Source organism: Schistocerca gregaria, chromosome 5 (genome assembly GCF_023897955.1).
Source record: "Schistocerca gregaria isolate iqSchGreg1 chromosome 5, iqSchGreg1.2, whole genome shotgun sequence".
Taxonomy (NCBI): domain Eukaryota; kingdom Metazoa; phylum Arthropoda; class Insecta; order Orthoptera; family Acrididae; genus Schistocerca; species Schistocerca gregaria.
Window position 1 is genome coordinate 61,551,948 of NC_064924.1, and position 18,657 is coordinate 61,570,604.

Here is an 18,657-nt window from a genome sequence, read left to right on the forward strand (position 1 = left end):
ACATGATGGCCGTGCAGCCCATAGAGCCTGAAATACTACAGTACATATCGTTCACAAAAATTTTCCATACTATTGGATTGGACACACAAAACCTGTACTTTTGCTGGCCTGTTCCTTGGATTTGATGCCTGTAGACTTTTTTTCTGTGGGGAAAGCAGAAAGACACTGTCTTCAAGGACATACTAACTACACCCGATGATATGCAACAACATATTACTGTGGCCTGCTTGGACATCTCCACTAAAATGCTAGCATGTGTGCAGTAGTCGTTGCTTACCAGACAGGAAGCATGTATTTCCACTGTTAGTGGTCATTTTGATCACAACTTGTGATGGTCAGTTGTCTCATTACTGGTCAGAATCCACATAACTAGTGTTGCACTTGTGTTGTTCGTTAGTGTGTGCTATCACTGGTATTCTACAAGTGTCGGTGTGGGAATTTTTCAAAATACGATATCTTATAAACAACTTGCACTAGAATCCTGAAACAAACCCCACTGACATTCAGATTTGCCCTACTTTTAGTTTGTTAATGTCAATAGGCATTGTTTCATTTAAAAACTGTATGTTTGCACAAAGAATACATTTTATAAGTGTTATTTCAATCTGTTCATTGGCTAAAAACACAAGCCCCTGATTATCCATCAATTCCGTGGAAACCACTCATCAATAGCACTAATATTTTGATCCGTGTGGCTGCCAACTTTGCTGTTTAAACGATACTGTGCACAGTAAACCTGAGAGTGTAGCCATCATTGCTTGGAAACCAATACACATCAGCAGCTTACCAAATCACATTGCAGACAGCATGGTGTGGCAGTGTCAGCAATCCTCTAAGCTACAATTGAATCTGTAGTGTATTATACTAAGTATGCCTGACTGATAAGTGATGATATAAACTTGAAGGCATACAGTTGAAGCAGTATGGAATGACATATCCAAATATGTCAGCCAAGCTCATTTCAACTGTGTGCCCAGTTGCCAGTTGTGGCAGCTACCCCAAAATATAATACTGTGTGACATTAAGTGAATGAAAATAAGCAAAGTAAACTAATTTTCATGTAAAACAATCACTTACTTCAGATATCGTTCGAATAGTAAAAGTGGCTGCATTAAGTCTTTGAACAAGATCCTGAATGGGGGTTTTCCACGACAGCTTACTATCTACCTGAACACCTAGAAATTTGATCTGTTCAGTTTCACTAATCATATGCCCAGTCTGTGAAATTAAAACATCAGGTTTTGTTGACCAGTCTGTGAAATTAAAACATCAGGTTTTGTTGAATTGTATGTTATAAACTGTAAAAACTGATTCTTACTGTGATTTAGCGTTAGTTTATTTCCTACAAGCCATGAACTTAGCCCATGAACTGCACTATTTGAAACTGAGCCAATGTTGCACACAACAGCTGACCAGAGTGGCCAAGTGATTCTAGGTGCTACAGTCTGGAACCGCGCGACTGCCACAGTCGCAGGTTTGAATCCTGCCCCGGGCATGGATGTGTGTGATGTCCTTAGGTTAGTTAGGTTTAAGTAGTTCTAAGTTCTAGGGGACTGATGACCTCAGAAGTTAAGTCCCATAGTGCTCAGAGCCATTTGAACCATTTTTTTGCACACAACATCCTTTATTACCAAGCTAGTGTCATCAGCGAACAGAAATATTTCAGAGGTACCCATGATTCTAGACGGCATATAATTTGTATTAATAAGGAACAAGAGTGGCCTCAAGACTGATTCCTGCCCCCCCCCCCCCCCCTCCGCCCCATTTGACTTACTCCACTCAGGCCCAACATCACATCCATTCTCAACACCCTGAATAATGACCTTTTGCTGTCTGTTGTTAAAGTAAGAAGTGAACCAATTGTGAGTTACTCCCCGTATTCCATAATGGTCCAACTTCTGGAGCAATATTTTGTGATCAACACTGCCAAATGCCTTAGTTAAAGCAAAAAATTCTAAACCTTTTGTTTAATCCATCCAGTACCCCACAGAGAAAAGAGAATATAGCGTTTTCAGTTGTCATATGACTTCTAAAGCCGAACTGTACATTTGATAGCAAATTATGTGATATGAAATTATCAATTATCCTTACATACACAGCATTTTCAGTAACTTTAGCAAACACTGATGGATAGAAGTAAGTCTAAAATTGTCTACATTATCCCTTTCTTGTTTTTTTAAAGTGGCTTTACTACTGAGTACTTTAATCATTCAGGAAACTGACCATTCTTAAAGGAAAAATTACAAATATGGTGAAGTACAGGGCTAACACATGCAGCAGAGTACTAAAATATCCTGCTATAGTCCTTCTGAGAGTCCTTCATCTTCAGTGATTTAATTATTGACGCAATCTTCCCCTTGTCAGGAACACAGAGGAGTATTTCAGACATCAGTCTCAAAAAGGCATTTTCCAAGAGAGTTATATGATTCCCTGTAGAAACTAAGTTTTTATTTAACTGACCAGCAATGCTCAGAAAATGATTGTTAAATACGGTACATATATCTGAGTTATCAGTAATAGAAATATTTTTACTATGAAGTGACTTTATACTGTCGAACTTGTGGTGCTAACCAGACACCTCCTTCACATCTGACCATATGGTTGTAATTTTATCTTGTGTATTAGCTATTTTGTTTGCATACCACATACTCTTTGCCTTCCTAATAACATTTTTAAGCACCTTACAATACTTTTTGTGATGGACTACTGTAGCCTGATTGTGACTACTTCTAATGTTTTGATATAGTTCCCACTTTGTTCTACATGATATCCTTATCCCACTAGTCAGCCACCCAGGCTGCCTTTTACTTCTAGTGTCCTGTTTAGAACATTCTAATGGAAAGCAACTCTCTAAGAGCGTGAGAAATGTATGAAGGAAAGCATTATATTTGTCATCTATGTTATCGGCACATAGACATCTTGCTACTCTTGTTCCTTATTGAGGTTTAAAAAACTCTCTATTGCAGTTGGATTAGCTTTCCTACATAACTTGTAATTATATGTGACATATTTTTGCATGCAAAACCCTTTTAGTGTTAAAGTTTGTGCATCATGGTCTAAAAGGTCATTTACCCTTTTACTAACAGAATGCCCATCTAGTAATGAAGAATGAATAAAAATATTGTCTATGGCTGTGCTACTGTTCTCCTGCACCATAGCTGGAAAAAGCACAATCTGCATCAGATCATATGAGTTTAGGAGATTTACCAACATCCTTTTTCTTGCACAATCATTTACAAAATTAATATTGAAGTCAGCACATATATCTAATTTCTGGTACTTCCTTTATAGTGAACCAAGAACCGTCTCTAGCTTGAGCAGAAATGCTCTGAAGTCAGAGTTAGGGAACATATAAATAACAACAGTTAGAAGTTTAGTTTCATTAGAGTCAACTGCCCCTACACAACATTCAAATATCTGTTCAGTGCAGTGCCGTGATACGTCTGTGGATTCAAAAGGAATACTGTGTCTTACGTACATGGCCACTCCCCCACCCCACAAGGAACTCCTTGAGAAACAGCCAGCTAATCTGAATCATGGCAAATGAAGCCTCTGAGTTGTTCTGTTTGTATATGAACTGTTTAACATCCAAGTTTCACATCTGTATGAGGCTATGCTCCAGACTAATACAAATAGAAAAGACTTCCTAACATCTTGTTAGTAAATTTCTCTTTCCCAGACATACTTTTCTTGTTGTTGCCAGTCTGCATTTTATATCCTCTCTACTTTGGTCATCTTCAGTTATTATCATGCCCAAATTACAAAACTCAGCTTCTGCATTTAGTGTCACTTTTGCTAACATAAATCCTCAGACTCACCCAACGTAATTCAGCTACATTCCATTTCCATCGTTTTACTCATGTTGATATTTATCTTACAACCATGCATATAGTTTAGGAGTGAAGGTAACAACTCATCAAACAGTAGAGGCATGGAATTGTCGACAGGCACATAAATGCGTAAACGAGACTGAAAGTTTGTTAGCTAGAGGGGACACACACACACACACACACACACACACACACACACACACACACGCAAACACACTTGACATTTAGTTAATTAGTTAGTATGTATTCTATTGATTAATCTAGTGGTAACCATTATGAATCGGAATGTTTCAAGTGCATAAGAAATGCACACATGAATCAAGGGCCTTATTATTATTTTAAAGCTTAAATTTTTATTACCTACTCCATTCCTGTAAATGGCACAAAATGTATATATTATACATATAGATTTTTTTATTCCTATTCAAGAATTCATCTATAGTGTAGAAGGAGTTATCAAAAACATATGATTTCAATTTATTTTTGAAACTATTACTGCTGTCTGTCAGACATTTTATTTCATCTAGTAATGAATCAAAAAGCTTTACAGCAGCATATTTTACCCCTTTCTGTGACAAAGATAGGTTAAGTAGAGGGTAGTGTAAGTCTTTCTTTCTTCTGGTATTATAATCATTAATGTCACTGTTGTTTTCAAACTGGTCCACCTTGTTGAGAACAAATTTCATTACTGAGTAAATATACTGTGAGGCTGCTGTAAGAATTCCTAACTTTTTAAACAGGTGCTTACAAGATGTGCGACTATGAGCCCCTCACATTATTCTAATCACTTTCTTTTGAGCAGTGAATGCTTTTATCTTAAGTGTTGAGTTACCCCAAAGTATTATTCCATATGAAATCAGGATGTGAAAGAATGCAAAGTATGTTAGATTACTAATTTCTATATCTTCAAAATTGGCAATTATTCTGATTACAAAAGATGCTGAACCTAGTCACATTAGGAGATTCAAAATGTGAATTTTCCAATTGAGATAGTCGTGTATATGTACACCCAAAAACTTAGTATGCTCTACCCTGGCTACTGACTTCTATTGATGTGTTATATTTATTGAAGGAACTGTACTCCCTGCAGGAGAAAATTAGTACATGTGTTTTTTTCAAAGTTCAGAGCAATCCCAGTCTTAGATAGCCAATTAATAACTTTTCCAAAGACGTTATTTGTATCATTTTCTAGTGGAGATTCTTTGACTGGATTAGTAATTATGCTTGGATCATCTGCAAACAGTGTCAGTTTATCATCTTGTTTCAGATAAGAAGATAGGTCATTCACATATATATCAAGAACGGAAGAGGACCCATGATTGAACCCTGTGGAACACTTAACGTAATTTCACCCCAGTTAGATGAAGTGGCAAACTTCCTTAAATCACTTAAAGCATACAAAGAAACTTCTTGCTTCCTGTTCTGTAGTTACAACTTAAACCACTCATATGCTGTTCCATTTATACCATAGAATTGTAATTTCTGTAACATAATGACATGGTTCACACAATCAAATGCTCTGGATAAGTCACAGAAAGTTCCTGTTGGTGACATTTTGCTATTTAAAGACTCTATTATGTGGACAGTGAAATTGTATATTGCTGTCTCAGGGGAACAGCATTTTTGAAATCTGAACTGTGATTTACTAAGTATCCCATTACTGTTGAGATGGCTAACCACTCTTAAGTACATTACTTTCTTGATGATTTTTGTAAATACTGTACTAAAGGATACTAGCCTGGCAGTCCTGGAGTTGTCAGTGCCTCTACTGTTCAGTGAGCTGTTTTACTTTTAAGTTATTTACACTCCACCAGAACTTTCCTTTGCTGTATTTATCTTATAACCTCCTTTCAATACACTATCCATTCTGTTCAAGCCCAAGTCATTTGCAGTCTGTGACATGATTACAATACCAGTTAAATTCCCTTTCCAAATTTCTTCTTAGTTTTCTTCACATGGTGCTCAATGTACAGATTGGAAAGCATCTTGAACAGGCTCACTCCATCCTCAAATACTGCCTCCTTTTCATATCCTTTGACTCTTGCAACTGCTGTTTCGTTTCTCTACAAGTTATGGATAATGTCTCATTCCCTGTATTTTATCCCAGCAGAATCTCAAAGAGAGTATTCCAGTATTCCAGTCAACATTGTCAAAAACTTTCACTAAATCTACAAATGCAATAAATGTACGTTTGCCTTTCTTCAACCTTTCTTTTGGGATAATTGTAGTGTCAATATTGTCCATGTGTTCCTACATATCTCTATAATACAAACTGATTATCCTCAAAGTTGGCATCTGCTAGTCCTTCCATTTGTCTATAAATAGTTATCATTATTTTGCAACCATTTTATTAAAATGATGGTTGATTGCTATTCATACCTGTCTGCACCTATCTTCTTTTGAAATGAATTAGTTACATCCTTCTTGAATTCTGAGAATACTGCTTCTGCCTTACATATATTGCATACAAGATGGTGTAATTTTATTGTGGCTGGCTTCCCAAGGATTTCTGTACCTCTGAGGTAGTACTGTCTACTCCAGGACCTTGTTCAACTTTGATCTTTCAGTGATGTGTCAAATTCTTCCATATCTCTCATCCCATCTTCATTTACTTCCTCTCCCCTTTCTGTAATGGTATCTACAAGTTTATTTCTCTTATGTAGCCTTTCCTTATATTCTTTCCATCTTTCAGGCTTATGTTCTTTCCCTGGATATTCCTACTGTTTCATCTCTTTTCCCATAGGCAGTATCCATATTTCCCATAGTCAGGCATGCTTCGACAGTTTTCCAGTTCTGCTCTATCCATTCCTTGCTTTGTCCTGGTGCACTTCCTGCCAATTTCATCTAGAGACATGTGTATTCCCTTTTGCCTGCTTCATTTGATTCATTTAATACTTTCTCCTTTTGTCAATTAATTTCAGTATCTTGTGTATTTCCCAAGGATTTCCTGTGATAGTTGTTTTTAATCTATTTGAGTATCTGCTACCTCTGGTTTACCATCCCTCAAATCTCCCCATTCATCTTCTGTAGTATTTCCTTCCCCTGTTTCAGTCAATAGTTGCCTGATGACCCTTCAACACACTCAGCCTCTCTTTCTTTCAGCTTTTTCAGTTCTCATGTCCTTAATTTCCTACCTTCCTGCAACTTTTCTTTATTTCCTTCCATCCACTTGATCTCAGGCCCAAATAATATATTTTGAGTTGACAATAGTATAACTCTTTTCTTATGTGTTAACACTTTACTTTTCTAATCTGACAATGGTACAAATTAATCTGTGATATTTCATTGTGGGTCCCATTGCTCTCTGTCTGCAAATATGAGTGATTGTTCATTCAGAGGTTACTGGCTTAATCTTTCCTTTCTAGAGGTGCTGTGGGCCTAACAATTTCTTCCTAGAAATTATTCATATTTCTCTTCAAAATGGTTCAAATGGCTCTGAGCACTATTTTACTCAACTACTGAGGTCATCAGTCCCCTAGAACTTGGAACTACTTAAACCTAACTAACGTAAGGACATCACACACATCCATGCCCGAGGCAGGATTCGACTGTAGCGCCTAGAACCGCTCGGCCACCAGCAGCCGGCATATTTCTCTTCTCTGGTGCATTAAGTGCCATGCAATTATTATATCTGCATCACCCACTTGTAATGACCAAACAGCACCTCTAAGCTACAGTTCAGCTGCAAAGTTATTGCCACAGTGAATGTGTGTTCAGCACTGACAGATCTATGCTACATGATTCCATTTTATGGCTGGGCATACCCAGTGAAGAGCCCACCTTTACTTCTGTGTATTACTTGGACAATGTTTCCATTGTAAACAGTTCTAATCACTTCATTGTCCTGAAGATATTTAATGCCTGAAGTAAGAGAATCTACAGATAGATATTGCAATAATGCATAATTTTAATTAAACAGTAGTATACAAATTTACCATTATCATGTGAATGCAATTTTTGTAACTTTCTTCAGAGATTTTGTACATTTATGTACAAGCAGTGAGAGTGGAATGACGTGCATAATAAGATAAGTTATTTGTGTCCAGATAACCATAGCAGATAAACAGTATTATTATATTAATCAATACAAATTGTTATAGTGTATTATACCTAGCTACTTTCTTTTCAGATTGTTGGGGCATCTTTACTGTGCAGAAGCTCTTATACTTCTCGACAAGATTTCTGAAGCTGTTGAACATCTGCAGCCAGACTGTGTGAAGGATTTGTCCCTCATTTCACCAGCTGTAGAAAAGGAAGGTGAAAAGGATAAATATGATGTAATGACTGACCAGTCAAAACCATTAAAACGTAAGTTGGAATGTTACAGCAGTAAACTTCCATATAAATAACCTAAGAAAAGTAACGCAGCTTTTTACTGGGGTACTTCAGTACATGTTAATGAAACATGACTCTGGACTGTGGGACATTCATGCAACTTTATGCTGTATTTAGTAAAATATGTCAGCATTTTGCATATGACTAAATCTAATCTTCTTGATTTTCTTGCTGTAGAGACAATAATATGCAGATAGAGTACACTTGTTTCTTTTTTGTAGAGATATTTTTTGTGTTAATATTTACTTTTGCTGGGAGAGTGGGCATGTACTTTTCACGTTGCAAGTTCTTTTCCAAAATTCTCAATCTGTTTCCAACAGAACTGTCAGTCCAAAAATTTGTGTTGTTGGAATTCCATATTGATCATTCTTCATCAACTGAGATTATCATTATCATATTCAATTGGGATCTACACCATTTTCTTGAACCAGTTGATTAATGGTGGACTTCCAGGTGTTCTGCAGAGTTGTTTTTTTCCATTTTATGCACAATATTATGACGACCGACCTGTCCATCTTCTTCAAATGCATCTGTTTGATAGGTTCCCGGGAATTACGCCAGATAATATTGTAGAAACCACACAATACTTCAGCAAGACAACTGCCTGCTATCTTTAGGTGCTACTGTCGCGTCGCTGAGAAGCACACCCCTACGGGGAGGAGATGTTCAACACAGTTCGTGAGTCTGATATACTCCACAACAAAAGGGAGAGACTGTTGTGCTCTCTCGTGTTCTTGCTGAGATGTCGGGACCATCAAACTACACCAATTTTCGCTAAGTTTATCCATTATGTGGACTCTGCAGCGGCCAGGAGAATTGAACAACGAGCAAGCAGATCACTGGTGAGAGAAAGAATCCGTTATACTAGACGAGTATTAGACCAAGTCTCCAGAAGCCTGCTCTCACTTCATTTGAAGATCTCGTTGTGTCTGTCAGCGGATTCCTGTGAGTAGGTGGGCAGTTCTACTTGGGCGCTTTCGGACTGGGTGCGGCAGCAAATCACGGTGCGTCAAACTTCTAAGTTCCAACGCCTTACACACTGGTCATTTCAAGAAGATGGCTATGAGCGCTATGGAACTTAACAGCTATGGCCATCAGTCCCCTCATTGCAAGAAGAGAAATTTAGCAGACAGACTGTGTTTAATCTCACAGATAAACCACTGAGTGACGCTGCAATGTCAGTGTTAGAAAAGGGACTTAATTTTGCGCCTACTCCCAAGACCTTACCCAACAGCGAGTTCATCAGTACCACTGAACAAGGTGTTTTAAGACTTCCGAATGATGCTGCTGAAGAAATAAGATGAGAGGCTTGCAGATCAATAACCAGGATGCCTGCACCCAAGCAGAACGTCACCATTGAAGAAAGAAGAGCACTCCGTTCTATAAAAAAAAAAAAAAAGACAATGATATAGTGATTTTACCAGCTGACAAGGGTAACGCCACTGTTCTTCTGCCTGCTACATCTTATTTTGGTAAGATGATGGACCTACTACAGGTATTGTTGTCTCCAGAAAGATCCGACGGATGCCTTACAATGGAAGACATCCGCTCTCCTCAAATCCAGCCACCTTCCTGACCATCTGAAGAAGTGTTTAAGAGAACGAGCACCAGTTCCGCCACGACTTTATGGCCTGCCAAAGATACATAAGGAGAATATCCAGCTTTGCCCTATCGTCAGTAATATAGGTGCCCCAACATACCACCTAGCTAAACATCTGGCTTCTCTTCTAAGACCCATGGTGGGGAAATGTGAACACCATATTCGAAACTCAGATTTTATACGGCGACTGAAGAACCTGCATCTTGAAAATCTACTGACTTACTAGTGAGTTTTGATGTGGTTTCTTTGTTCACACGGGTGCCTCTGATGGACTCATTACAACTCATAAGAGCTAAGCTGGAAGAGGACGTCTTACACCTTTTCAAACACGTGCTTACCTCGACTTACTTTTTATTTAACGACCAGCATTTGGAGCAGACTGATGGTGTTGCTATGGGTAGCCCTCTGTCTCCCATAGTAGCAAATCTTTTTATGGAGGATTTCGAGGATAAAGCACTTCAGATGGCGGTTTTGAAACCCAAATGTTTTTGGAGATATGTGGTTAAAAAAAAAAAAATTGCTCTGAGCACTATGGGACTTAACATCTATGGTCATCAGTCCCCTAGAACTTAAAACTACTTAAACCTAACTAACCTAAGGACATCACACAACACCCAGTCATCATGAGGCAGAGAAAATCCCTGACCCCATCGGGAATCGAACCCGGGAACCAGGGCATGGGAAGTGAGAACGCTACCGCACGACCACTTGGAGATATGTTGATGATACATTAATGGTATGGCCGCATGGGACAGGAACGCTTCCTTCTTTCCTGGAACTTCTGAACTCACTCCATCCAAGCATCTGTTTCACCATGGACGTAGAAAAAGATGGTGAGCTCCCATTTCTGGATGTTTTGGTTCGTAGAAAAGGAGACGTCTCCTTGGGTCACAGTGTGTCCCAGAAGCCTATGCACACAGACTTGTATTTACAAGCTACGAGCTGTCTTCATCCCTCACAGCGCAGTGGTGTATTACGAATGCTAGGGCATAGGGCTAGAGCCATCTCGGATCAGGACAGCTTATCGGCAGAGCTTAGCCATCTCCAGTCTGTGTTTGCCCAGAACGGGTACTCCGAGAAGCAGATCTGGAATGCATTTCGACCAGCGCGCTCCAAACCTCAAGAACAGCCTGAAGAAGCAGAGAACACCACGAGGTTGGTTTTTCTACCATATGTCGGTGATGTGTCTTTTAAGATGGGCAGAATTTTCAAGAAATACTGGATTAAATGTGTTTTCCGGCTTCCAGCACGAGTTCAATCAATGCTGGGCTCTGTTAAAGACAACCTCGGCCTGAGGGGACCAGGAATATATAAAATCCCGTACCAATGTGAGAAGTCTTATATTGGCCAGACGTGTCGTACGGTCAAAGACATATGCGACGAACATAAACATCACACAAAGTTGGGTCAGCCAGAGAAATCTGCGGTTGCTGAACACTGCCTTGATACGGGACACGGGATGAATTATGAAGAAACCAAGATCCTCTCGCATGCTTCCACATACCGGGACTCTATCATCAAAGAGGCGGTCAAAATACGTATAAGCAGTGACCTAATAAACAGAGACATGGGGTTTCACCTGAGCAAAGCCTGGGAGCCAGCCTTGGCGGACTAAGGAATCGTCAGCCACAGATTAGCAACCGCACCGAGTCAGTGCAGATGGGAAGCCTTAGCGCACATGCTTAATCGCACGCCTACAGCTCGCGCGTGAACGGGGTCCGTCGCTCCCGGCCGCATTTTGCAGCGCCACGGCACGCTTCCGGAGACTGTGACCCGTTTCTTGAGCAGAGGGCTCTGGTATTCGATGCTGTCTACGATTGGTCTTCAATGACATTATGCCCCGCTGGCTCCTGCACTGTTCTAGAAAACCAGCATATAAATTGACGAGCTTCTCAGCAACGTGACAGTAGCACCTGAAGATGGCGGGCAGTTGTCTCACTGAAATATAGTGTGGTTTCTACAATATTATCCGGCGTAATTCCCGGGAACCTATCAAGCAAGTTTTACTGTTATTTGTATTTGGTGGCTGTATTACAACCAGTTGTGGTCTTCAGTCCTGAGACTGGTTTGATGCAGCTCTCCATGCTACTCTATCCTGTGCAAGCTGCTTCATCTCCCAGTGCCTGCTGCAACCTACATCCTTCTGAATCTGCGTAATGTATTCTTCTCTTAGTCTCCCTCTACGATTTTTACCCTCCACGCTGCCTTCCAATACTAAATTGGTAACCCCTTGATGCCTCAGAACATGTCCTACCAACCAATCCCTTCTTCTAGTCAAGTTGTGCCACAAACTCCTCTTCCCCCCAATCCGATTCAACACCTCCTCATTAGTTATGTGATCTACCCATCTAATCTTCAGCATTCCTATGTAGCACCACATTTCGAAAGCTTCTATTCTCTTCTTGTCCAAACTATTTATCGTCCATGTTTCACTTCCATACATGGCTACACTCCACACAAATACTTTCAGAAACGACTTCCTTACACTTAAACCTATACTCAATGTTAACAAATTTCTCTTCTTCAGAAACACTCTCCTTGCCATTGCCAGTCCACATTTTATATCCTCTCTACTTCAACCATCATTAGTTATTTTGCTCCCCAAACAGCAAAACTCCTTCACTACTTTAAGTGTCTCATTTCCTAATCTAATTCCCTCAGCATCACTCGACTTAATTCAACTACATTCCGTTACCCTTGTTTTGGTTTTGTTGATGTTCATCTTATATCCTTTTTTCAAGACACTATACATTCCGTTCAACTGCTCTTCGAAGTCCTTTGCTGTCTCTGACAGAATTACAATGTCATTGGTGAACCTCAAAGTTTTTATTTCTTCTCCATGGATTTTAATACCCCCTCTGAATTTTTCTTTTGTTTCCTTCACTGCTTGCTCAATATGCAGGTCGAATAACATCGAGGAGAGACTACAACCCTGTCTCATTCCCTTCCCAACCACTGCTTCCCTTTCATGCCCCTCAACTCTTACAACTGCCATCTGGTTTCTGTACAAATTGTAAATAGCCCTTCGCTCCCTGTATTTTACCCTTGCCACCTTCAGAATTTAAAGAGAGTATTCCAGTCAACATTGTCAAAAGCTTTCTCTAAATCTACAAATGCTAGAAACGTAGGTTTGCCCTTTCTTAACCCAGCTTCTAAGGTAAGTCGTAGGGTCAGTATTGCCTCACATGTTCCAACATTTTTACGGAATCCAAACTGATCTTCCCCAAGGTCGGCTTCTACTAGTTTTTCCATTTGTCTGTAAAGAATTTGTGTTAGTATTTTGCAACTGTGACTTATTAAACTGATAGTTCGGTAATTTTCAGATCTGTCAACACCTGCTTTCTTTGGGATTGGAATTATTATATTCTTCTTGAAGTCTGAGGGTATTTCGCCTGTTTCATACATCTTGCACACCAAATAGTAGAGTTTTGTCAGGACTGGCTCTTCCAAAGCCGTCAGTAGTACCAATGGAATGTTGTCTACTCCGGTGGCCTTGTTTCGACTCAGATCTTTCAGTGCTCTGTCAAACTCTTCACACAGTATCATATCTCCTATTTCATCTTCATCTACTTTCTCTTCCATTACTATAATATTGTCCTCAAGTACATCACCCTTGTATAGACCCTCTATATACTCCTTCCACCTTTCTGCTTTCCCTTCTTTGCTTAGAACTGTGTTTCCATCTGAGCTCTTGATGTTCATGCAAGTTGTTCTCTTATCTCCAAAGGTCTCTTTAATTTTCCTGTAAGCAGTATCTATCTTACCCCTAGTTAGATAAGCCTCTACATCCTTACATTTGTCCTCTAGCCATCCCTGCTCAGCCATTTTGCACTTGCTGTCAATCTCATTTTTCAGACGTTTGTATTCCTTTTTCCTTTTTGCCTGCTTCATTTACTGCATTTTTATATTATCTCCTTTACAACCGGAGTGTGAACTATTGTTGGTCTTGTGCCACTGTTTATAGTCTGGTCCCAATGCTCACTATACACTTTTTTTTTTTCCCCGATACCCCATTCTGTTATTCCCTGAAACAGAAATTCTCTCAGCATATTCCAGATGTGATGGCTGGCAAGATCTTAATAAATTGAGTGCTGGATCCCCACTCCATCCCTTTTTGTTAGGTTTTCTGACAGCTTTATTTTGATAGACCATATAATTATGCTGTCCCTAAAATTTGTCACCATGGTACTGATCTCATTTATTTCATGTCATGATTATATTTGAGGCAGCACTCGGTAATAGCTGATTTATTGTAATAACCAAGCAAATCAGCAGTCACTGAGCACTACCCCAAATATAATCATGAAATGTCTAAATATTGCACATAAAACAACAACTTGTCAGAACATTCAGGAGCATGCCATTAATCATTTACTCTTGCTGCTATCCATAATGTGATGGAAAGTCCTCCAAATATTTGAGACATTGAGTCAATAGGCATATAAAAAAGAAGACTGAGAATTTTGCTAGACTTTGGACAAATTAATCTTCAGAGCTGTAGAGTACACTCTCACCTGCACTGTTTGACTCCATTGTACCATCAGTGCAGCTCAACAAGGGTGAGAGGTTGTGTCGGGTGGAGTGGTGAGGGGAGATAGAGGTGGGGAATGGGAGGGATGTGTAAAGTGAGCCTGTCAGCTGGGAAGCAGAAACAGCAAGTCCATGGTATAGGAATGTGGCACCATTGGCTCGTTCTGGCCACAGGCAGGAGCAGCTTCCCACACCACATAATGATGTGGAGAAGGAGATTGGGAGTGGGATATAGAACAGAGGCAGAAGGAGACTGGAGAGAGAAGGGTTGAGTTCATGATATGTGAAATTTGGTTGTGTGGTAGGAATTGAAATACTTACATACATTGATGCCTGAATGATTACAGGATTGAGGGACATGTTACAAGGACATTTCCCATCCCTCCTGTCAATCGCTTTCTGAATTTTCTGAACACCTGAAGCTTTCTCACATACTTTTCACTACTAGTATTTCTGGAAGAATATGCAGGATATCTCTCCAAGTCATCGGGCTCATTTTCTTTGGTGTTTCAGCAGATATTTGCAACTTCATTTTGGTGTCATTTAGCTGGAGTCATCTCAAACAAACAGTGCTCATCATGTCTTTCATGCAATGCCCACAGTCATCACAAAGCATCCATTTGTTTCCCATTACAAACAAAATTATATTTAAAGCAGAATTTTACTTGTTCATTCGATAGAGTGGTCCCAGATTTGTATAGTGCAATATTTTTTCTATCACTATGTATTACCAGGGACAGTAAAACATGAGAATAAACAGCAATGCAGTAGCGACTGAGTAACGCTGTGTGCTTGATGATAGAAGTCAGCATGGACCAGAACAGTGATGTTGCTTCTGGAGTAATGGTTATTCTCATGAGTTTTGCTGTCCCTGTTAACACACATTGATAAAATAAATACTGCACTAGACGAATTTGGTACCACTGTATCAAATGAGCACATAAAATTCTACTTTATAATCATTTTGTTTGAAACAAAGAACAAACCATGCTTTTTGTTGACACAGGGAATTGGATAAAAGATGTGATAAGCACTATTTGTTTGGGCTGACTCCAGTTACACAATGCAAAAACCAAATTGCAAATATCTGCTGAAACATGAGAAAAAATGAGGCTGATGACTCATGGGGGAGACACCCTGTATATAATTGAGAATGCTTTGGGTTTTATGCAGATAACTCTCATTTTGCAGTGAAGTGTTCATTCTGTGCAACTTCCAGACAGAATAAACTGCATGTGAGATTGGTAGTCAGACCATTCATGCCTTTACAGGCAGTTCCCTTATAATTATGTTACAGAATATGTCACAAAACATCTCCTTTCTTTCAGAAGTGCTAGTCAAGTTAGGTATGTAAGAAAACCACTTTGTATTTCAGAAAATAAAAACCATTAGCAAACTGGAACTATGAGTCAGATCATGTGATGTGCATTGTGGCCCAGTTAGTTGGAGGCCTGCCTGTGAAAGGAAAGGAAACTGGTTCATACCCCAATCCATTACCCAGCTATAAATTTTATTTGCAGTGATCTTTACAATATTTTATGTCATCAGTAATTCTCTAATATTTGAAGGTAAGGCATTAAATACGTGGGATTTTATTGTTTCTTCTTCTTCTTCTTCTTCTTCTTCTTCTTCTTCTTCTTCACAGAGGGACTTATTGAAACGTGTTGTCTTAATTATTGTTAAAGTCATTCTGCTCTGCTACACATTTGGTCACATAGATGATTTTGAATGCAGATCCATGTCTTATACGGAATTCACACAAATTTCATCAGCAATGGTTTGTTTAATGGTTCATATTTATTTACCTATCTACTGTTTAACTGTCTATTTACACAGTCACCAGTCTTTCACTGTACTGATATTAGATCTAATACTTCTTCCAGTCATTAATTCTCTCTGATTTTACTTAAACAATTGTCTCTGTTCTGCAAACCCATGTTGTTCTAGATTTCAGATAGTTTTGGTCAAAACTACCAAAGAGGGTAAGATGGAGAAATAACATACTGTTTTTGCACAAGTTACATTGACAGTGGCACAATCTCATTGTAGGTACTGCTACACAGGAACGTATACCTAAACTGTTGTTCGCATATTACTTCAGGTTGTCCTGATAACTGGCTGGGTGGCACTGGGTGCTGTCTTTATATCCCCGCCCTCTGCTGTCAGTCATGTACTGATGATGTCTGAGCATGGCTTCACTAGTAAGGTGGTGCTGACAGTGCATGGTTGAGATACGAACTGTACTTCTCAGTTCCTGTGCCACCAGCTCCAAGCTCACAATGCTGCTGTTGTAGATGGTGTATGTCTACCTAGTCTGGTCTCATCTCTTAAAGTGCCGTGACGTGAGCAGATCTTCCAAGGGATTACCATTGTGCTTTGAGCATGATGATGATGATGATGATGATAATTAGTTTATGGGGTGCTCAACTGTGCAGTCATCAGTGCCCGTGCAAAGTAACAATTTTTACACAGTCCATTTTTTTTTCACGACCCAATCTAGTCACTGTCACAAGTGGTGGTGGTGGTGGTGGTGGTGGTGGTGGTGGTGGTGGTGAGGAGGAGGAGGACAACACAAATACTCAGCCCCGGCAGAGAAAAATCTCCAACCCGGCCTGGAATCGAACCCGGGACCCTGTGATCCAGGGACAGTGTTCTCTGAGCATGCTCAAGCATGGGTCAAAAGTCTTACTTAGGGTTTTTTTTTTTACATAAGTTCTGCATACATTCATATCTCTTCAGATTATTTAAGATGCAATCTCAGAATGTGCCAGACTGTTGTGACAACTTTGTGCTGTTATAATTCGTGATATGTCTTTAGAATTGCAATTTTCTGCAGCAGCTAATGTCATAGGTTGTTCTTTATCCCTATGATAATTAGGTTCCACATGTAGTTCTTGTATCGTCTGGATGCTCTGACATATGTACATTTTCTCTTGCTGGCATGAGGTGCACTAGGCTCCTTATCTTTGGAGTCCTAGGTCATCCGTAACTGACCCAAACAAGGTTTTCCTCATGAGCAGTGGCAAAGTATGCACACTACATTATATTTCTGGAGTGTTTGTTCAATTTTTGTTGATCTGATCCTAACAAATGGCTCAAATGCAAACTACAGACTTGGTTTCTTTGGCCTTGTGGCACGCTGAATCTGATACTTGCTGTACCTGTTGTTATGGAAAATGGTCTGTAGGTGCAGCAGCTCTGCTGCTAAACTGTCACGGTCAGAGATTTAGTGAGTTCTGTGTACTAGTGTCTGTAGTAGGTCTTCTCATTATGAGAAGGCATGACAGTTAAAGGCATGCAAGTATAAATCTATACACTTTAGTGTACCGTAAACATTATGTTCTAATGTACCGTCCAGCATTCACTTAATGAGCATATCCAGAAATGGAAGTTGGTTATTTTCTTCTATATCTATTATGGATTTGATGGTTTGGTACAGTGACTTCAGATGTTGATAAATGTTTGTAGATGATATTTATCACATACGTATCAGAAGAAATGAAGGGCTTGCAAACTTCTTCTTTAAATGCCTCCATAAACACACTGGCCACCACTGGTGTTATCGGGGACTTCACCACCACTTCATTGGTTTGTTCATAGTAATTTCCGTGAAACAGGGTGTAGGTCGACATGAGCAGGAATTGAAAGAGCTTCAGTAGCGACATTCCAAACATCTCTCCTATGAAGTTTAAGGGGGTCTCTTTTTGAGTTACCTTCATGAAGAATGAAATCACATTGAAGCTCAATGCAATGTCTTCTTGGCCTAGTTAGAAACTCTATTGTCAATGTTGCGTACAACAGGATGGAATGGTATACCTTCTTTATGGGCTTCAGTTATTCCATGAAGTCTGTAAGATGACAGCTGCTCATGAATGACGTCTTTTCACTGTATTATCTTAGAAAGTGGTCTGGAGATCTTCAATACCCTTCTTCTTCACTCAGTTTATTGGATCATCTTCTATTCTCCAGTAGGTGTTATCCTCTAGTAGGTTGTGCATTTCTCCTCATACATTTGGAGCACTTGAACAGGCATGGGCAACTATTGGTGACCTATGGGCCTGATTCATATACCTCCTTACACTCATGGACCGCCTCGTCACATGACGCAACAGCAGCATTTGTAGCACATAAAGTCTGTGTAATAAACTATTGTGTCTGTGACATTCATGTTTATGGGGTAATATACCAATATTAACATGCCACGTCAACAAATTATGCCTCGAACATGCGTTCATTTTATGTTCACCCCATCCTCAGAGATTTACATTTATGCTTCGAACATTGTTCCTTTATGTCAACATTTTATAATAGCCTTCTTAAAAAGTCTCATTGCAGAATATGACAGCCGAACTCCCCCTCCCC

The 18,657-nt window shown here is 39.5% G+C and overlaps 1 protein-coding gene across 1 annotated transcript in view; it reads left to right on the forward strand.

The window, feature by feature from the left end:
• LOC126272662 (CCR4-NOT transcription complex subunit 10-B) overlaps positions 1 to 18,657 on the forward strand; it is a 144,044-nt gene that overhangs the window by 91,552 nt on the left and 33,835 nt on the right. The window contains exon 10 of the mRNA XM_049975675.1: positions 7,960 to 8,138. Coding sequence (XP_049831632.1) covers positions 7,960 to 8,138 — 179 coding nt within the window. The remainder of the gene's footprint in view (positions 1 to 7,959; positions 8,139 to 18,657) is intronic.